At 42.2% G+C, this 22,818-nt stretch overlaps 1 protein-coding gene across 3 annotated transcripts in view; it reads left to right on the top strand.

Moving 5' to 3' along the window:
- The window catches only part of LOC126458474 (ovalbumin-related protein X-like), a 113,536-nt gene that overhangs the window by 54,423 nt on the left and 36,295 nt on the right, over window positions 1-22,818 (top strand). For all 3 annotated transcript variants that reach the window (XM_050095558.1, XM_050095559.1, XM_050095561.1), the window contains exon 3: window positions 17,061-17,240. In XM_050095558.1, the coding sequence (XP_049951515.1) occupies window positions 17,061-17,240 (180 nt within the window). The remainder of the gene's footprint in view (window positions 1-17,060; window positions 17,241-22,818) is intronic.

Raw genomic sequence — 22,818 nt, 5'->3', positions numbered from 1 at the left:
ATCTGGTACGGATCCCACACCGGTAAGCAGTATTCAAGCAGTGGGCGAACAAGTGTACTGTAACCTACTTCCTTTGGTTTCGGACTGCATTTTCTTAGGATTCTTCCAGTGAATCTCAGTCTGGCACGTGCTTTACCGACGATTAATTTTATATGGTCATTCCATTTTAAATCACTCCTAATGCCTGCTCCCAGATAATTTATGGAATTAACTGCTTCCAGTTGCTGACCTGCTATATTGTAGCTAAATGATATAGTATCTTTCTTTCTATGTATTCATATCACTTTGCACTTGTCTACATTGAGATTCAATTGCCATTCCCTGCACCATGCGTCAGTTCGTTGCAGGTCCTCCTGCATTTCAGTACAATTTCCCATTGTTACAATCTTTCGATATACTACAGCAATATCCGCAAAAAGCCTCAGTGTACTTTCGATGTTATCCATAAGGTCATTTATATACACTCCTGGAAATGGAAAAAAGAACACATTGACACCGGTGTGTCAGACCCACCATACTTGCTCCGGACACTGCGAGAGGGCTGTACAAGCAATGATCACACGCACGGCACAGCGGACACACCAGGAACCGCGGTGTTGGCCGTCGAATTGCGCTAACTGCGCAGCATTTGTGCACCGCCGCCGTCAGTGTCAGCCAGTTTGCCGTGGCATACGGAGCTCCATCGCAGTCTTTAACACTGGTAGCATGCCGCGACAGCGTGGACGTGAACCGTATGTGCAGTTGACGGACTTTGAGCGAGGGCGTATAGTGGGCATGCGGGAGGCCGGGTGGACGTACCGCCGAATTGCTCAACACGTGGGGCGTGAGGTCTCCACAGTACATCGATGTTGTCGCCAGTGGTCGGCGGAAGGTGCACGTGCCCGTCGACCTGGGACCGGACCGCAGCGACGCACGGATGCACGCCAAGACCGTAGGATCCTACGCAGTGCCGTAGGGGACCGCACCGCCACTTCCCAGCAAATTAGGGACACTGTTGCTCCTGGAGTATCGGCGAGGACCATTCGCAACCGTCTCCATGAAGCTGGGCTACGGTCCCGCACACCGTTAGGCCGTCTTCCGCTCACGCCCCAACATCGTGCAGCCCGCCTCCAGTGGTGTCGCGACAGGCGTGAATGGAGGGGCAAATGGAGACGTGTCGTCTTCAGCGATGAGAGTCGCTTCTGCCTTGGTGCCAATGATGGTCGTATGCGTGTTTGGCGCCGTGCAGGTGAGCGCCACAATCAGGACTGCATACGACCGAGGCACACAGGGCCAACACCCGGCATCATGGTGTGGGGAGCGATCTCCTACACTGGCCGTACACCACTGGTGATCGTCGAGGGGACACTGAATAGTGCACGGTACATCCAAACCGTCATCGAACCCATCGTTCTACCATTCCTAGACTGGCAAGGGAACTTGCTGTTCCAACAGGACAATGCACGTCCGCATGTATCCCGTGCCACCCAACGTGCTCTAGAAGGTGTAAGTCAACTACCCTGGCCAGCAAGATCTCCGGATCTGTCCCCCATTGAGCATGTTTGGGACTGGATGAAGCGTCGTCTCACGCGGTCTGCACGTCCAGCACGAACGCTGGTCCAACTGAGGCGCCAGGTGGAAATGGCATGGCAAGCCGTTCCACAGGACTACATCCAGCATCTCTACGATCGTCTCTATGGGAGAATAGCAGCCTGCATTGCTGCGAAAGGTGGATATACACTGTACTAGTGCCGACATTGTGCATGCTCTGTTGCCTGTGTCTATGTGCCTGTGGTTCTGTCAGTGTGATCATGTGATGTATCTGACCCCAGGAATGTGTCAATAAAGATTCCCCTTCCTGGGACAAGGAATTCATGGTGTTCTTATTTCAATTTCCAGGAGTGTATATATTGTGAATAGCAACGGTCCTACGACACTCCTCTGTGGCACACCTTAAATCACTCTTACTTCGGAAGACTTCTCTCCATTGAGAATGACATGCTGCGTTCTGTTATCTAGGAACTCTTCAGTCCAATCACACAATTGGTCTGATAGTCCATATGCTTTTACCTTGTTCATTAAACGGCTGTGGGAAACTGTATCAAACGCCTTGCGGAAGTCAAGAAACACGGCATCTACCTGGGAACCCGTGTCTATGGCCCTCTGAGTTTCGTGGACGAATAGCGCGAGCTGGGTTTCACACTTTCGTCTTTTTCAAAACCCATGCCGATTCGTACAGAGTAGATTTCTAGTCTCCAGAGAAGTCATTATACTCGAACATAATACGTGTTCCAAGATTATACAACTGATCGACGTTAGAGACATAGGTCTATAGTTCTGCACATCTGTTCGACGTCCCTTCTTGAAAACTGCGATGACCTGTGCCCTTTTCCAATCTTTTGGAACGCTACGCTCTTCTAGAGACCTACAGTACACCGCGCCAAGAAGAGGGACACTAATAGTGAATAAAAAATCATTGTCTAGACACTAAGCAGCTGTACTGTTTACAGTTTCAAATTGAACTTTACTGCCAGCCAAGCAGCCGTCTGTTAGAATAACTGGCGGTATTTCCTTTGAATTTGAAGGGGTGTCGTTGGGTGTCGGCAATAGATACTCCTATGACAGTGTTAGCGGTGTCTCCCATCACAAGGCTCAGTTGTGAACAGTGAGATTTGTCTTCCTAACGAAGGCTATATCACAAGAGAAGGCACGACACTGAATGAAGTTAATAATAGTTCAATAAATAATTGAGGACGTACGGTGCAAGTGCTACTCTGAGATGAAGAGGTTGGCAGCGCTGAACGGCGCAGAGGAATGCAGAACTGCACAGCATGGAACAGAGTGTTTGTAGGACGTCCTCGCCGGCCACGCTGAACCTCATCCCTTGATATTGCGCAGCGCGGTGCAATCAGTGTGAACACAGCTTTGTAAGCCGCCACAAAATCCTCCACCCCGGGTAGCCGCCTAACCTGCCTAAGCCTAAATACACCCGTGCTTCTGCATCTGCCTCTGCTCATGGATATCGTCAAATGCGGGTCTTGTCACTAGGATGCATGTAGACATTTTGCAGATTGCTTTAGACGGCTCTCCACTTTCTTTAAGAAAGTGATAATGTTGCTTGCTTTAGATTTCAACTGATCTAGCCCGGTTATGTCATTGAACGTTGGAAGTATTTAACTAGTTCCTCTAGAATAATTATAGGTCACACTTGCGCCTGGAAGTGTCCTCACTAACACATGATATCCGCCTAACCCAGTGGTTAACACACTTTTTTGGTTCCCAGCACCATTTATATGTGATATTTTTTCCTCGGCATTTTAACTCGGACACTGGTTTGTCTAACGCAGTTGAAATACGACGATGATGCGGCTAGGTTCGTTTAAATATATGATAATAAATTAAACACACATTTTGAATTCACAAACAAAATATTAAACGGTTTTGTCACTGATACTGTCAATGGGACACACGTTCTTGTTGTTCACATCTTTTCAAATCTCGGAATACAGCTATCCTCATTTCCTGTTTTACATCGATTTTCGGACGATATTTACACTTTACTACAGCGACTGCGGAAAGCCTAGCTTTTCAAAAATAGTAATTGCAAATTTAATTAGTTTTCGTTGAGGTCTATCACTGCCTTTGAGCTGCAGCTATTTACCTTTCACAGATGTCAAAAAATCGTGAAGTTCCATGGTGTCAAAGTTTGGCAATTTACTGACGCAAAACAGTTCAATACGATTTTCTTTCTCTAAAGAAATATATTTTTGTCAATAAATGAGATTTGAATCCAAGCGAATTTGTCGATATTATTTGTTTGAAAGAATTTTTCGAACCGTTTGATAAGGGGTGATATGTGATCTGCAAAGACAGATTTTGTATTGCAAAACAAATCAACTTGATTGGTTCAAAAAATGTTCAAATGTGTTGGAAATCTTATGGGACTCAACTGCTAAGGTCATCAGTCCCTAAGCTTACACAATGCTTAACCTAAATTATCCTAAGGACAAACACACACACACACACACACACACACACACACACACACACACACACACACACACACATGCCCGAGGGAGGACTCGAACCTCCGCCAGGACCATCCGCACAGTCCATGACTGCAGCGCCTTTGACCGCTCGTCTAATCCCGCGCGGCCAACTTGATTGGTAATTAGACACTGTTGCAAGAAGTGAACAATCATTGATCAGGTTCATTATTTTTCTTTTCCATAGTTGTAAATTCTTCTGAAAGCCGTTATCTTTTCACTTAATTTTAAAGTTCAATTTCTTTGTCAACAAGCTTTTGCCGTCTCTCTAATTTGTGGCAAAGCTATCTTCGCTGTCGTGGCAACTTTCTAATACGGCGATTCCTTCCTATCCCTCAAAACATTGGTCAGCACATATATGTCTTGTACAACACTGAATTTTATCCATTGGTACTCCACGTCTACTCCCCCAAAGATTGAGTCTCCTACGTCTTATATAGATTTAAACTGAGTACATAACTGTAGTGGGTTCAGTGTTTACACGCTCAAAGTATTCCCCGTCTTGAACAAAATTTTGACCCACAAAAAAATAACAATGCGATCTGCCTTTTTTGGATGAACATAGTCTGTAGTAGGTAACTTTCATGGTGCAGCGAAAAATAAAGTCCGCAGCTCGTGGTCTCGCGTTCGCGTTCTCGCTTCCCGAACATACAGGGTCCCGCGTTCGATTCCCGGCGGGGTCAGGGATTTTCACATACCTCGAGATGACTGGGTGTCCGTGTTGTCCTCATCATTTCATCACCATTCATGAAAGTGGCGAGATTGGACTTGGCAAAAATTGGGAATTTGTACGGGCGCTGATAACCATGCAGTTGAGTGCCCCACAAACCAATCATCATCATCATCATCATCATCATCATAAAATAAAAGGCGATCTTGCACATAGTAATGCAAAAGTACGACCAAAACGTTCGACTATTCTGACACAGTCTAAAAGTGTGAATGTGTCCCCCCTTTTAAGCCTCCGATCGACAGTCGAACACGTTGGCCAACCTGTACCTGATACCCAACCCAACAGCGAACCCAACATGTTGGGAGTGTTCCATACACTGTCGAGCTTCAGATCGAGCTTATTGGTACAGCGTCAAATGGATTCTGAATCGGCTTTATCTGTGTGTGGGCTTAGAACTGGCTATTAGAGCGAATTAAATTCGATCATATGTCTTAATTGTCACAACTAGCTGTCAACGAGCTGCAAGATTACAAAAAACTGTTTGCGAATCAATAAGCAGTCTTTTGAAGACCTACTTGCACAAGTTTCCAATATTATTCAAAAACAAAGTACTAGGATGAGGGAATCAATTTCTCCTAAAGAACGGCTTCTTGCCACACTTCACGTCCACGGTGGGTCTGGGGGCCCGAGGTATTCCTGCCTGTCATAAGAGGCGACTAAAAGGAGTTTCAGACGTTTCGGCCTTTATGTGATGGTCCCCTGTAGGATTTGACCTCTTTTCTTCAAAATTTTTCCGAAGAGCGAGCCAATTGGGCATGGTGCATTGTCTCCATCGTGCATTGAGATCTTTAGCCCACTTTCCCGTCGTTGTATTTCAGTCCTGCTCATTCTCCATCTCTTGGGCGAGAACACCTTCCTGGGTGCATTTTCCACCATGACCTATGCAGTGTCACTTTCTGCATCGACGATTACCATAGACTTCTTTGCACCTGATATCCAGCACAGTAGCCAGTCCATTGTGGTGGGCTCGCCATGTACCCTGTTGGTTGTCGCCCCCTGACCACACAGGGATCGCTCTGCTGATGCCTGCGCTATTAACTCCCCACATATGCCAAGGGGTAGATGCCCATCCCCCTTGGGCATCGGGACTCCTGGCAATGGCCAACCTGCCAGGTGGCATTTGCTGCGGCTGGGTGGCACCCGTGGGGAGGGCCCCTGGTCAGAGTGGGTGGCATCAGGGCAGATGAAGCATAGTCCATCATCTCTTGCTGGTGGTGAAACACTTGCAGTCTCTAAGTGTTCACCATCTCAGTTCAGTGCACAGATGTACGACCCCAAAACATTCCCCTTCCTGGCCACACCATGGGAGGAACATCAGGCTAAGGATGGCAGCGGATCTTTTTCAGCCTGGTACCTTGTATGTTCAAGAGCTGATGGGGAACCTTTCATGACGACGAAGCCTCAGTTTTTTGTTGTTCATTTAGAGGACAAGTTTGGGGAGGCAGAGGGCTTGTCCAAAATGAGATCTGGGACAGTTTTGATCAAAATAGCATCCTCTGCCCAGTCACAGACGTTACTCGCTTGTGACAAGCTGGGGGATTTTTCTGTAACCATCACGCCCCATAAGAGCTTAAATATAGTCCGGGGTATCATATTTCACAGGGACTTTCTTTTGCAGTCTGACGATGAGCTGCGCGCCAATTTAGAATGGCGAGGTGTACATTTTGTCCGGCGTGTCCACCAGGGTCCGAGGGATAATCAGGTTGCCACTGGTCCATTCATCTTGGCCTTAGAGGGTGATACGTTGCTCGGGAAGTCAAGGTGATGGTCTATCACTGTGATGTAAAGCCCTATATCCCTCCCCAATGCAGTGCTTTAAGTCCTGGAAGTTCGGCCATATGTCTTCCCACTGTACTTCCAGCGTCACATGTCGAGATTGTGGACGCCCATCATATCCCAGTACTCCATGTGCCCCGCCTCCCATCTATGTCAACTGCAGAGAGCACCATTCGCCTTGCTTGCCAGACTGCAGGATTCCCGAGAAAGAAAGGAAAATCATGGAGTACAAGACCCTGGACTGACTTACGTACACTGAGGCTAAGAGAAAATTTGAACGCCTGCACCCTGTACGTTTGACATAGTCTTAAGCCGCTGCTACAACAGTTCTGACACCATGAGCTTCGCCAACCCCCATCACCTCTCAGAACCGGAAGGCTACACCTGGCCCCTTGATGGTGGGGGGTATTTCCCTCCTTGTTGCTCCCGCACCACTTACATCAGGAGCAACACCCCCCAACCATCGGGGACGTCCATCCCCACTTCTAAGCTGGAGAAGCATAAGTCTTCTTCAGCTTCTCTCGCTAGGAAGGGATCCCTTGGGTCACTCCCTTCCCAGGTTTGTGCTTGTGGGAAAGATGACATCCACCAGTGGCTGAAGAGCCCAAAAGCAGCTGGTCGTAGGGCTCACGCTCATCCTCAGTCTCAGAGACTGAGCCAGTGAAGTCCTCCCAGCCAGGGAAACCCAAGGAGCAGCGAGAGAAATCCAAAAAGAAGACGCCTAAGACCAAGGAAATTGCGGTAGCACCAACACCACCGCTACCTACAAGCTCTGCATCTGAGGATGGGGTGGAGATTCTGGCGTCCGCTGAGGACCTAGATCTCGCCAGACCCTCAGACACAATGGATATAGACTGCTCAGGCAAAACGTCGGTGGCAGCAGATGACTCTGAGGTGTAAACTGCCTCAATGAATGTTCCATGCCTTCCCAGTCTCACGATGACGTCATCCTCCAGTGGAATTGCGGTGGTTTTTTCTACGACCTGGCTGAGCTACAGCAACTGTTAAGCTTTACACCTACTATCTGCATCACCCTCCAGGAAACCTGGTTCCCGGCAATGCTAACCCCTGCACTCCGTGGTTATGAGAGATATTACAGGAACCGTAGCGACTATAATCGAGTGTCAGGTGGAGTTTGCGTTTATGTCCTAAACTCAGTCTGTAGTGACACTGTGCCCATTCAAACCCCTCTTGAAGCTGTGGCTGTCAGAATAAGGATGACGCAGGAAATAACTGTCTGCAATGTATATCTTCCTCCAGATGGTGCAGTACCCCTGAATGTATTAGCTGCACTTATTAATCAGCTCCCTAAACCTTTTCTACTTTTGGGAGATTTTAACGCCCAAAACCACTTGTGCTTACTGGCTGAGGCAGAGATGTCGAAACTTTACTGTCTCAGTTCAACCTCTGCCTCTTAAATACTGTGGCCACCACACGTTTCAGTGTGGCTCATGGTAGTTACTCGGCCGTTGATTTATCAACTTGCAGCCCAGGACGTCTCCCATCTATCCACTGGAGAGCACAGGACGACCTGTGTGGCAGTGACCATTTCCCCATCTTCCTGTCACTGCCCCGGCGTCAGGCCCACGGACGCCTGCCCCGATGGGATTTAAACGAGGTGGACTGGGAAACCTTCACTTCTGCTGTCACCATTGAATCTCCCCCACACGGTAAGATCGATGTGATGGTTGAGCAGATGACTACAACAATTGTTTCTGTGGCAGAAAACACGATCCCTCGCTCTTTAAGGTGCTTCGGCGTAAGGCAGTCCCTTGGTGGTTGCCGGAAGTCGCTGGAGCAATTAAGGAGCGTCGGCGAGCTCTACAGCTGGCATAAGCCACATCCTTCCCTGGAGCACCTGATAGCCTTTAAACAGCTCCATGCCCGCGTTTGCAAACTTACCAAACGACGGAAGCAGGAGAGTTGGGAGAGATATGTCTCGACCACTGAGTGCCATATGTCACCTTCCCAAGTCTGGGCAAAGATCAAACGTCTTTTCGGGTACCAGACCCCAACAGGTGTTCCTGGTGTTACCATAAATGGCGTGTTATGCACTGACACAAACGAGATTGCCAAGCACTTTGATGAGTACTTTGCTCAAGCCTCTGCGTCGGAGAATTATCCCCCAGCCTTTTGCACTTTCAAACGGCAGCTGGAACGGAAAGTCCTCTCATTCACTACACGCCACAGTGAACCCTATAACGCCACATTTACAGAGCAGGAGCTCGTCAGTGCCCTTGCACATTGCCCCAACACTGCTGCTGGGCCTGATTAGATCCACAGCCAGATGATTTAACAACTCTCATTTGACTACAAGCGTTATATCCTTGTCATCTTCAACCGGATGTGGTGTGATGGCGTCTTTCCATTGCAATGGTGGGAGAGCACCATCATTCTGGTGCTCAAACCCAGTAAGGTTAAATGATGATGGCATCCTCTTGGGTAAAATATTCCAGAGGTAAAATAGTCCCCCATTTGGATTTCCGGGTGGGGACTACTCAGGAGGATGTCGTTATCAGGAGAAAGAAAACTGGCTTTCCACAGATTGGAGCATGGAATGCAGATCCCTTAGTTGGGCAGGTAGGCTAGAAAATTTAAAAAGGGCAATGGATAGTTTACAGTTAGATATAGTGGCATTTATTGAAGTTCAGTGGCAGGAGGAACAAGACTTCCGCTCAGTTAAATACAGGGTTATAAATACAAAATCAAATAGTGGTAAAGCAGGAGTTGGTTTAATAATGAATAAAAATAATAGGAATGTGGATAAGCTACTATGAACAGCATAGTGAACACATTATTGTAGCCAAGATAGACATGAAGCCCACTGCAGATGATCAAGAGATTGAAGAAATGTATATGCGATAAAAGAAATTATTCAGATAGTTAAGGGAGACAAAAATTTAATAATCATGGGGGACTGGAATCCGATAATAGGAAATGGAAGAGAAGGAAAAGTAGTAGGTGAATATGGACTGAGGCTAAGGGATGAAATAGGGAGTGCATGGTAGAATTTTTCACAGAGTATAACTTAATCATAGCTAACACTTGGTTTACGAATCATGAAAGAAGGTTGTATACATGGAAGAGACCTGGAGACACTGGAAGGTTTCAGATAGATTACATAATGGTAAGACAGAGATTTAGAAACCATGTTTTGAATTGTAAGACATTTCCAGGGGCAGATGTGGACACTGACCATAATTTATTGGTTAGGAATTCTAGATTAAAACTGAAGAAACTGCAAGAAGGTGGGAATTTAAGGAGGTGGGACCTGGATAAACTGAAAGAACCAGAGGTTGTAGAGCGTTTCATAGGGAACATTAGGGAACACTTGACAAGAACAGGGGAAAGAAATATAGTAGAAGAAGAATGGATAGCTTTGAGAGATGAAATAGTGAAGGCAGCAGAGGATCAAGTAGGTAAAAAGACAGTGGCTAGTAGAAATCCTTGGGTAACAGAAGACATATTGAATTAAATTGATGAAAGGGGAAAACATAAAAATGCAGTAAATGAAGCAGGCAAAAAGGAATACAAACATCTCAAAGTGAGATCGATAGGAACTCCAAAATGGCTAAGCAGGGATGGCTAGAGCACAAATGCAAGGATGTAGAGACATATATCACTAGGGGTAAGACAGATACTGCCTTCAGGAGAGTTCAAAAAGACCTTTGGAGAAAAGAGAACCACCTGTATGAATATCAAGAGCTCTGATGGAAAACCAGTCCTAAGCAAAGAAGGGAAAGCAGAAAGGTGGAAAGAGTATATAGGGGGTCTATACAAGGGCAATGTACTTGAAGGCAATATTATGGAAATTGAAGAGGATGTAGATGAAGATGAAATGGGGGGTATGATACTGCATGAAGAATTTGACAGAGCACTGAAAGACCTAAGTCGAAACGTGGCCCCGGGAGTAGACAACATTCCATTAGAGCTACTGATAGCCTCGGGAGAGCCAGCCATGATGAAACTCTACCATCTGGTGAACGATATGTATGAGAATGATGAAATACCCTCAGACCTCAATCAAGATGTATGAGAATGATGAAATACCCTCAGACTTCAACAAGAATATAATAATTCCAATCTCAAAGAAATCAGGTTGACAGGTGTGAAAATTACCGAACTATCAGTTTAATAAGTCACGGTTGCAAAATACTAATGTGAATTCTTTACAGACAAATGGAAAAACTGATAGAAACTGAACTCGGGAAAGGTCAGTTTGGATTCTGTAGAAATGTAGGAACACAGGAGGCAATACTGACCCTTTGACTTATCTCAGAAGGTAGGTTAAGGAAAGGCAAACCTATGTTTATAGCATTTGTAGACATAGTGAAAGATTTTGATAGTGTTGACTGGATACTCTCTTTCAAATTCTGAAGGTGGCAGGGATAAAATACAGGGAGCAAAAGGCTATTTACAATTTGTACAGAAACCAGGTGGCAGTTATAAGAGTCAAGGGGTACAAAAGGGAAGCACTGGCTGAGAAGGGAGTGAGACAGGATTGTAGCCTATCCCTGATGTTATTCAATCAGTATATTGAGCAAGCAGTAAAGGAAATATAAGAAAAAGTTGGAGTGGGAGTCGAAATCCATGGAGAAGAAATAAATACTTTGAGGTTTGACGATGACATTGTAATTCTGTCAGAGACAGCAAAGAAATTGGATGAGCAGCTGAATGGAATGGACAGTACCTTGAAAAGAGAATGTAAGACAAACAAGAAAAAAAGCAAAATGAGGATAGTGGAATGTAGTCAAATTAAGTCATGCAATGCTGAAGGAATTAGATTAGGAAATGAGACACACAAAGTAGTAAATGAATTTTGCTATTTGAGGAGCAAAATAAATGATGATGGTCAAAGTAGAGAGGATATAAAATGTAGACTGGCTATGGCACGGAAGAATTTCTGAAGAAGTGAAATTTGTTAACATCGAGTATAGATTTAAGTGTCAGGAAGTCCTTTCTGAAAGTATTTGTGTGGAGTGTAGCTACACTATGTGATCAAAAGTATCCAGACACCCCCATATTAGATGCATTGTGCTGCCACCTACTGCCAGGTACCCCATATCAGCAACCTCAGTAGTCATAGACATTGTGAGAGAGTGGAATTGGATGCTCCGCGGAACTCACAGAATTCGAACATGGTCAGGTGATTGGGTGTCACTTGTGTCATACATCTGTACACGAGATTTCAACACTCCTAAACATCCCTAGGTCCACTGTTTCTGATGTGATAGTGAAGTGGAAATGTGAAGGGGTGCATACAGTATAAAAGCGTACAGGCCGACCTCGTCCATTGACTGACAGAGACTGCCGACAGTTGAAGAGTGTCATAATGTGTAAAAGGCAGTCATCTATCTAGACCATCACACAGGAATTCCAAACTGCATCAGAATCCACTGAATGTACTATGACAGCTAGGCAGGAGGTGATAAAACTTGGATTTCATGGTTGAGTAGTTGCTCATAAGCCACACATCATGCTGGTAAATGCCAAGTGATGCATTGCTCAGAGTAAGGTGCTTAAACATTGGATGGTTGAACAGTGGAAAAGCGTTGTGTGGAGTGATGAATTGCGGTACAGAATGCGGCAATCCAATGACAGGGTGTGGGTATGGCGAAAGCCTGGTGGACGTCATCTGCCAGTTTGTGTAACGCCAACAGTAAAGTTCAGAGACGTTGGTGTTGTGGTGTGGTCATGTTTTTCATGGAGGGAGCTTGCACCCCTTCTTGTTTTTCATGGCACTATCACAGAACAGGCCTACATTGATGTTTTAAGCACCTTCTTGCTTCCCATTGTTGAAGAGCAATTCGGGGATGGTTGTTGCATCTTTCAACACAATCTAGCACCTCTTCATAATGCATGGCCTGTGGCGGAGTGGTTACATGACATTTCTTGTAATGTACTGGCCTTCACAGAGTCCTGACCTGAACCCTGTAGAACACCTTTGGGATCTGTTGGAACACCGACTTCGTGCCAGGCCTCACCGACTGACATCGACCCCTCTCCTCAGTGCAGCACTCCATGAGGAGTGGGCTGCCATTCCCCAAGAAACCTTTCAGCACCTGATTGAACGTATGACTGCAAGAGTGGAAGCTTTCATCAAGGCTAAGGGTGGGCCAACACCATACTGAATTCCAGCATTATTGATGGAGGGTGCCACAAACCTGCAAGTCATTTTCAGCCAGGTGTTCAAATACTTTTAATCATTTAGTGTATGTATGGAAGTGAAACATGGATGATAAATAGTGGAGACAAGGAGAGAATAGAAGCTTTCAAAATGTGGTGCTACAGAAGAATGCTGAAAATTAGATGGCTAGATCAGGTAATTAATGAGGAGGTACTGAACAGAACTCGGCAGAAGAGGAATTTGTGGCACAACTTGACTAGAAGAACTGATCGGTTGGTAGGACACATTTTGTGGCATCGAGGGACCACCAATTTAGTACTGGAGGGAAGTGAGGGGAGTAAAAATTGTAGAGGGAGACCAAGAGATGAATACGCTAAGCAGATTCGGAAGGAAGTAGGCTGCAATTGTTACTCGGAGATGAAGAAGCTTGCACAGGATAGAGCAGCATGGGGAGCTGCATCAAACCAGTCTCTGGACTGAAGACCACAACAGCAACACATATTTATCCATATAAAAATGACTGTTTTTCTGTTATGAACATATGATCTCAAAAAGCAATGACCTGATTTTTGTGCAGTTTTTGCAAAATGATTGGAATTGTCTGAAGAAGGTTTGTAGCTATATAGCTTTCCCAACAACAATGTACTGGTTTTCTGTTAAAACCAACTGTGAGAAAGACAGTGCTGCAGTTCTCAACATTTTGTTATTGAGTTGGAACTTTGTACAGTTATTGCATTCTCCACATAAATAATTATGGCTACTAAAGGTGCATCAGTTTGTAGGTTTACCATTTAGGCATGAAAAAGAAAGTGATTAGGTGCTTCTCAAGGAAGCAAGAATCACCAAGCAAGCAACAAGTCATATCATTTACAGGTTGCTCCATCACATGCATCAGAATCGGAAGACCAATGCACAGCAAGAAATGTAGCCAACTGTTTATGAGGTACTTGATTGCATTCATTTTTTGAATATACATTTTACAGAGGCTCAGACATATAATATTTCAAAAGATTCTAGCAGGATGAAAATATTGCAACTGTGAAACTGATTGTCTGGGATGAATGCAGTATGGCACATAACAAACTGCTTGAAGTGAAGCGACAATTGAAATCTTCAATATTTATGAGAAAATTCGCAACCATTCAGTGGCTCTCTCATTTTATTAGTAGTTGACTTGTGACACACTCTACGAGGTATACCAAAGTCAACACTGGCTGATGAAGTAAATACTTGCCTCAAAGCATCACATCTTTGTTGACACGTGCATGAACTCCCATTAGAGACCAATATGTGCATACGTCTACAGCAGAATGCATCTCCTACATTTTCAAAACAGCTGTTAGATATTGGCAACAGAAAAGTTCCAGCTGATACCGCCACAAAATATATTTCATTTCCATTAAACTTCTGTGTCACTGTTCTGTCAGTCGAACAAATAATTGAGATGGTTTTCCCAGAAATTGCCACAAATTGCAAAAGTCACCAATAGCTTTGCGAACATGCTACCTTAGCAGCTAGAAACTTCAGAGCACTGATATTCTTTTGCACAACATTGGTTCACCTCAGTTGTGCAATGGAAACAGGCTATCCATAAAAAAAAACTTATGCTAAATGTTATTGAGGTGACAATTCTGAATGGCAAGTTACTGTATCCGCCTGGAACTACACTGCTGCACATACCAGACAGGTATTGTGGGCTGCCGCCTCTCCAGGATGATGTGAAGAATAGCTCACATGAACACAAGTCACCAAGATGTTTTCAAGTGTCACCTTTCATGACTCAGGCCATTTACTTCATAGCTTCACACAACCTCCACAGTGTATGGCGGTGCCAACCTCGCCAACATGTAGCTTACCTATCATGGCACCACTTTCTTATGCTACATCATGTGCCCACTCAGCACCACATGGGTATCCCTCTGTGGGAAGGTAATCAGGCCACAGCCAGACCCTGCTGCAGCCAGTACCACTGTGGGCTTGATGCTGGCCACACTAGCAGCCCACCAATTGGAATCATCATCCACATTGTGAGCACCTGTCACTGAAGCGAGGCCACAGTCTGCCACTCCCAGGTGCCACAAGTTATCCCACCAGCAGCCATTGACATTGAGCCATTGCCTCTGACAACAGCTGATGCCTAACATCCCAGAAGTATTGTCATTCCACCAGCAACTATCATCATCAAGGCATTATCTCCAACATCTGCCAATGCCCAGTGTCCAGGAAGCATCATTGTCCCACAAGCAGTTATTGTCATCAAGCTGTGCCTCCATCATTTACTGACACTCAGTGTCCCAGAACCATCGTCATCCCACTGGCATCTATCATCATTGAGCTACACCTCTAACACCCACCAACACCTTATGCCCCTGAAGCCTGTTGTCCTCTGAGTGCTTGGTTGGATCCTACCATTGATCATCCGTGGTACCTTCTGCTTGCCACTTACTGTGGCTCACGGTCTTCATTGTGTACAATGTCTAGCAGTGACATTTCTGTATGTACGTAGTAATGTGGACATTCATCCACAGACGCTGTATTTGAGTTTTATTTCCTATATCGATAACAAACAATTGTGCAAATGTGTACATTTCATTGGTAGTCTGTAGCCCCCACCCCCCTCAGTCATGGGCACAAAACAAGTCAAATGGAAAAGATGTGCTCATTTCACTTATTTCTATCATTCCCACCAACATGCTATTTCATTTCAAATGACTACAGATCACTGTTGGACTACCATTCTCAATGAACACCAACAAAGCACAATGTCAGTCACTTCAAGTGTTGGATTAAATGTTTTTCACGTGGTGTGTTCCATGCTAATGGGTGAGACAGGAGAAAAATTTATTTGTTTTTGCCCAAGATGGATAAACCAAAGATATTGCATATCCCAGAGCACTTGAATAATCTTATTCACATATGACATTCATTAAGGGCTACAAATTGACCACAACCTAAATTGGAAAACTCACACTCAAGACTTAATGAAATGCCTTAGTTCAGCTACATTTGCAGTATGCAAGATAGCGGAAATAGGTGATTTAAAAATGAAGAAGTTAGTTTATTCGACCTACTTCCATTCACTAATGAGTTATGGAATCATCTTTTGAGGAAACTCCCCTCACAAAGAGAACATTTTCAAAATTCAGAAATGAGTCATTAGAATTATATCTGGTGTCAGTCCTAGTTCATCATGCAGAGACATCTTTAAGAAACTTGGTATTCTAACTACTACTTCTCGGTACATGTACTCATTGATGTCCTTTGTCATTTCCAACATGTCTCTTTTTACACAAAATAGTACAAAACATGATTATAATACCAGAACCAAAAACAATCTGTATAAGGACTATAAAAGCTTAACATCAGTACAAAAAGGAGTCAAGTACATGGGTACTCATATATTGAATAACTTAACTGAGCATATCAAAGGTCTTGTAAGTGATAAAGATCAGTTTCAGAGTGAATTAAAGAACCTGTTTGCCAACTCCTTCAACTCCATCAATGAATATCTTCACAAGAATTATAGCTCATAACTCTGTCTGCATTAGAATTGTACAATATCCATGTATCTGAGTAAGAAAGTATCTTAAAAAAGAGGGCGGTGGTTTCCTTGCCACCGGATTTGCCCTCTATTTTGCAAGACGATGCAATGACTGTGGTTAAGGTCTTACGGTTTTGTGTCCTGTCCAATTTGTTGCCTCGGATTTTAGGGAGAGGATTTTAATGTGCTGCTAGGTGACTGGCTCACCCAGGTTTTAGGTAAGAGGTCCACCAGTCACGATTACCTACTTGTTTCCCTTAGATTTCTGTTCTCTTTTCCTTGTGTTTCCTTTCCTTTTTTAGTGTGTTTCTTCTCCTCTTGTTTTGCCTCTCTCTGTGAGAATCTGGAACTGTGTCAGGTCTGTGTCTTTTAGCCGTTCTCCTTGTTCGCTGTCTGTCTTTGTCCCTTCACCGCATGTGTTCCTGTTTCTATGCATTTGGGCGCTGATGACCATGTTGTTTAGTGCCCAAAAACCTCAAACCACACACACACACACACACACACACACACACACACACACACACACACACACACACAAAATTGACTCTTTCCACATCCCAGAGACTCATCTCCAAGGGATCCATGGTAAACGATAAGTGTGATGTAATTTATTTATTTCTACATATATATGTGTCTCATTTATTTGTATCCACTTCCAGTAAACTAAAAAATAATCAAAAGAGCCATTGCAATGCATTATCTAGTAGTAAATAAGTAAAAACAGATCAACATATCTTTGCCTTTAAGTAACAAAAGCAATTACTATACAGTAAGAAATGTAACTGCCATAAAAATCCAACACTTTTCTCAGTTGAATGAACAATATTGTTTTAAAGGATTATGTGTCTAAAATTTCAGGCTTTATGCAAAACTACAGGCAGTTTCCTTTACTCACCATATGGTCTGGAGGTTGCATTATCTCTTGTTTATCTGGGAGCTAAGGAAAGAACTGCTAAGGAAGTTGCTGATACTCTGCATCTACCACCAGACAAAAAAACAATTTTGGATGGTTTGAGTGATCTCCTGCAATCCATCAAGGTGCGTATAAACCATATAAGCAAAGTGCAGCCAGAACCCTTATGTTGAGTTACCCCAGCAAATTAGTTCGTAAGACATTATTGAATGGAAATATGCAAAATATGTTAGGAGATGGAGTCATTTGTTTCCAAGCCTTGCTACTTTACCCAAAGAGGAAAAGTAGCTGAAGTTAATTGTTTGAGCAGCTGGAAATATGCTTATTCCAGTTCAAGTTTTCATCAGTATATATACCCAAAAATTTGTAGAATGTTATCCTGCTTGCTGATCCCTGTTTATATGCTGCATCAGTTTTTGACATGAGTCTATTTCTTGTGCACAACAGAATATAGTGTGCTTTCTCAAAATTTAGGGAAGGTATGTTTTCAGAGAACCACACCACATTTTAAAAAAAATAAAACCATCATTAACAATTTCATCTGTTGCATCCTCTTTGATAGGATTTATTGTAACAGTAGTATTCTCTGCAGAAATGACCAACTCTGCTTGGTGTATGTTCATTGGAAGGCCATTCACATTGTTAAGGACAGGAGTGGACTCAAAACTGAACCCTGTGGTAGCTGAAGTCAGTTTACAGCCACAAAACATTGCCAAGTCATGGAATTTAAACTTTTTCCATACATTACAAAAAAGGTATTACTAATGTCTCTGTTTCAATATTGTGAAGGGGCACAACTTCTTTCCAGTGGGTGAATCTATCTATCTTACAGAAACCTTATAGTGACTCTATTGGAAGATGGTTGAGGACTCACTAGACCATTGTCTACCACCTGAAAAAAGTCATCAACAGTGGGGGAATTTTCCAACCAGTGATTTCATATACCTTGTAATTTTAGTCTTCTGGCAAGATGTACATGTTGCAGTTCATTCTTACATATCTTTATTGGAATTAGGCAAGACAGATTTGCAAGATATGAGCTTTATTGAAGCTCTCACTAATTAATGAGCAACACTGCAATATTTCTTAAAACCATGTTCCTAATTTGTTTTTGTGCATTTGGATGTCTCGGTTGATGTGTCATGCCACACTTGAAATCCATAGGGTATAGTCTGCTGAAACTTGATGTGAGTTCTTGAAGTTCTTTATCTTTTTTCTTGTGGAACAGTCATTTCCTCATATTATGTCATCTGCAATTCTTTTAGCCTAAGTAGATGATCAGCAACCTCTTTTTATGGCTAAGTTGTACAATATAAGTCAGATGAGAATTGTGGAGTATAAGGGGAAGATAATGGAGTTGCCATGTTGAAAGCTATTAATTTTTCTGTTTAAATGCAAAAGTTAATTGGGCAAGGTCTTTTGTAGACAGAAAATTACCTTACTTTCAGTAGATATTTGAAATACTTTTTCACAAAATAAAGAGGGTGAAGTTCATCGTCATAAATGGGATAAGTGTTCTAGACAGTGGAACACTTCTTTGAAAAGAAACCCATAGGCTTCCAAATTTCAACCCATTTCTGTTGTAGGTCTGCATCTGCGGCCCAGTTTGATGCATACACAAACAATATAAGCTCATACCACACACTTGAAAAGTCAGTAGTACAGCTTGGGCTAGGTTTCACTTCCATTTTTCAAACTATTCTGTTGCTTTTGCAGTCAAGCTGAATTTCCTTTTTCTATTCTTCTTACTTCCCTTCAGACACCCATTAAGAAGATATTGGTTTTGTGTAGCATGTGCTAGATAACAGTGATAGGGGTTGGATGTGCTGAGAAATGTTTATAATTGTTTCACAGTTTCTGGACAAGGTATCTTATTCTTTCCAACTTGAGACTGTTGACTTTCTGGTCTACAGTCTGCACCAAAACATAAATGGTAGTAGAAGCACATATTTTTTTTAAATTATTTCTCAATCAATTTGTGCTCCTACTATGAGAATGATGTATCTGATTCATATTTCTTTCAGCTTACACTTTAGTCTGTTGATTTGAGTGTATGATTCATCATATTGGAATGAAGAACCTATAGCCATTACAACTTCTGTGTTGGAGCTAAGTGAACTTAGTTAAGTGATCACATTTCCATCATTTGATATACCTTGAAGGCCATTTCACCTACTCTTTCTTCAGTGACTACCAAAATTTTTTGAATATGGCTGGGACATTTATCTAAACATAAAATTTTAAGAACTGTTATTGCTTGTATTTTTTGTGGGTAAGATTTCATTTTTAACAACTGTTAACTTGGTTTTACATTGCCTAGCTCCAGGTCACTGAGTAATATTTTTATTTGACCTTCTCAGTCAACTTCAACACTGTTACAGTATTTTCTTTAGCCAATGAATATTTTTAGATGCAGGGCTGGCAACAAAATCCTATATGTTTTCAACAAATTGTGACTGTAATTTTATTAATACATAATTAAATTTCACAGTTTTAGTTGTTATGCATGTGATACAAAATTGTACTCCACTTTCTCAAACCAAATATTGGGTTTTCGTAACCAAAGCGGTGGCATGTTAACTGTGACCTCATCCACTTCAACTTCACCTTTAACTACAGCATTATTTTTTGTTGGCAGTGTCCATGGTTTTTTTTTTATTTTTCTATGATATTGCAGTGTTCATTTGAGGGGAGTTATTCCACATATTTTAATTCTCTATTTGTAAATAATTTAATGAACAAACCACCATTTCCTTCAAAACTCTTTTATTTTCATGCAAATTACAGTTGTTTTTTGGGGAAACAAAATACAGAGCAGGTAATAAGCAGAGCAGTTTCAGAAAAATGCACGGACGTACTATTACAAACTGCTGGAAAAATATCCCTGCAGATCATATGCATTCAAGCAATATAACTAATAGAAGGATTTGATAAGCAGTCTTTTTTGTTCAAAGTTCTCTATTCCAAATCCTACCAATTACTCACCGATAGTTTAGAAGTAGTATTAATAGATTAAAATAAAAATTTCTCTGTCACAGGTTGATTTTACAAGATTTGAAGATCTGTTACTGAAAAAAGAGTGAGTGTGCAGTATACCATTTTTTATGTTATTGGTGACTTAATGTAGTGCAAATTTCACATTTATATTACACCTGATGCCATGCATTTGTAAGTAATGAAAGATGATGATAAAGTTACTGAAAATTATAAAGAGGGTTGGGTATTGTGTAGAGCAGTGGTCGCCAAACTGCAGATAGTGAGCCACATGTGGCTCTTGGGCCCCTTCATTGTGACTCTTTCGCAAAATGCCATGTGCAGGTGCTTATGTACAGTGTGCTTCATGACCCATGCACAGAGGTCAGTTTTTGGTGTGGGGAAGTCTATTTTGAAGAAGAGATGTTAGATGGGGGTGAAGGTGAAATTGCCATTCTCTCCTGGAATTCAAACCATATGGAATCACTGCCACCTGTACTCCTTTTGCTGCTTGTGGCTACATCTTTGGAAGTGGAAGTTGGATAATGTTTCAGAGTCAGACACATGAAGTAATTTTTAACATGCTGAAGTTCATGCAAAATAAAGCAGTGGAAGGAATATCCTTGCAAAGCATGGAAAAAGTGTGTGATTGGGTGAAAGAAGACTAAAATAATTATATTAATAATGAACTAACAAGCAGGTGTTGACAGATGTGAAAATTACCGAACTATCAGTTTAATAAGTCACAGCTGCAAAATACTAACACGAATTCTTTACAGACGAATGGAAAACTAGTAGAAGCCAACCTCGGGGAAGATCAGTTTGGATTCCGTAGAAACACTGGAACACGTGAGGCAATACTGACCTTACGACTTATCTTAGAAGAAAGATTAAGGAAAGGCAAACCTACATTTCTAGCATTTGTAGACTTAGAGAAAGCTTTTGGCAATGTTGACTGGAATACTCTCTTTCAAATTCTAAAGGTGGCAGGGGTAAAATACAGGGAGCGAAAGGCTATTTACAATTTGTACAGAAACCAGATGGCAGTTATAAGAGTCGAGGGACATGAAAGGGAAGCAGTGGTTGAGAAGGGAGTAAGACAGGGTTGTAGCCTCTCCCCGATGTTGTTCAATCTGTATATTGAGCAAGCAGTAAAGGAAACAAAAGAACAATTCGGAGTAGGTATTAAAATTCATGGAGAAGAAATAAAAACTTTGAGGTTCGCCGATGACATTGTAATTCTGTCAGAGACAGCAAAGGACTTAGAAGAGCAGTTGAATGGAATGGACAGTGTCTTGAAAGGAGGATATAAGATGAACATCAACAAAAGCAAAACAAGGATAATGGAATGTAGTCTAATTAAGTCGGGTGATGCTGAGGGAATTAGATTAGGAAATGAGGCACTTAAAGTAGTAAAGGAGTTTTGTTATTTGGGGATCAAAATAACTGATGATGGTCGAAGTAGAGAGGATATAAAATGTAGGCTAGCAATGGCAAGGAAAGCGTTTCTGAAGAAGAGAAATTTGTTAACATCCAGTATTGATTTAAGTGTCAGGAAGTCATTTCTGAAAGTATTTGTATGGAGTGTAGCCATGTATGGAAGTGAAACATGGACGATAAATAGTTTGGACAAGAAGAGAATAGAAGCTTTCGAAATGTGGTGCTACAGAAGAATGCTGATGATTAGATGGGTAGATCACATAACTAATGAGGAAGTATTGAATAGGATTGGGGAGAAGAGAAGTTTGTGGCACAACTTGACCAGAAGAAGGGATCGGTTGGTAGGACATGTTCTGAGGCATCAAGGGATCACAAATTTAGTATTGGAGGGCAGCGTGGAGGGTAAAAATCGTAGAGGGAGACCAAGAGATGAATACACTAAGCAGATTCAGAAGGATGTAGGTTGCAGTAGGTACTGGGAGATGAAAAAGCTTGCACAGGATAGAGTAGCATGGAGAGCTACATCAAACCAGTCTCAGGACTGAAGACCACAACAACAACAACAAGCAGTCATTTTATTTCAATGTAGACATTACATGTCATCTAAAGCACCTTAATCTTATACTACTAGAGGAGGGAAAAACAATTTTTTTAATATTAGAAGAGGGGAAAGGAAAAACAGTTTTTTTATTTTAGAAGAAGTTATTTCATTTGAAAACAGATTATTTCTTTCTACACAAGATTTTGAAAGATAAACATTGATTGACTTTCCAAGCCACTGAAACATAATCAAGAATGTATTTGTATTTATTTATTTATCCTGTGGATCACATATTGTACAAAGTACACATGATATAGGACAAGTCATTTTTCTTAACAAATATGTAGTTTGGAGAAAAAAATAGGCAATGGACTGCCATTTAAAAAAATGTACACAAAATTGTTCATTGATGAATATAGTAACTTCACATACAGAGAATACAAACAATTTCCATGGGGAACTAAGAAACATGTAGGCAATGTAGTGCTACTTTAAATTTACACAAATAATCACTGAGATTACAGAATAGTGAAAATGTCAACTGGAAACACAACAGAAGGACAATGTCATTTAAAAACTACATTAAACATGAAATTAACATTGAGATTTCACAGACAATTAAGTTTTAATACTAATAGAATGTGTACTTGTACATTCAAAAAGCGAGTTAAAAAATTTTGGGAAGTGAAACTGAAACATAGTTGTCTATAGTAGAAATTAGGTTATTATTTTGCCTACAGAATGTTTTA

Source organism: Schistocerca serialis, chromosome 2, assembly GCF_023864345.2.
Source record: "Schistocerca serialis cubense isolate TAMUIC-IGC-003099 chromosome 2, iqSchSeri2.2, whole genome shotgun sequence".
NCBI classification, from domain to species: Eukaryota; Metazoa; Arthropoda; class Insecta; order Orthoptera; family Acrididae; genus Schistocerca; species Schistocerca serialis.
This window is presented reverse-complemented; position numbering and strand designations above follow the sequence as displayed.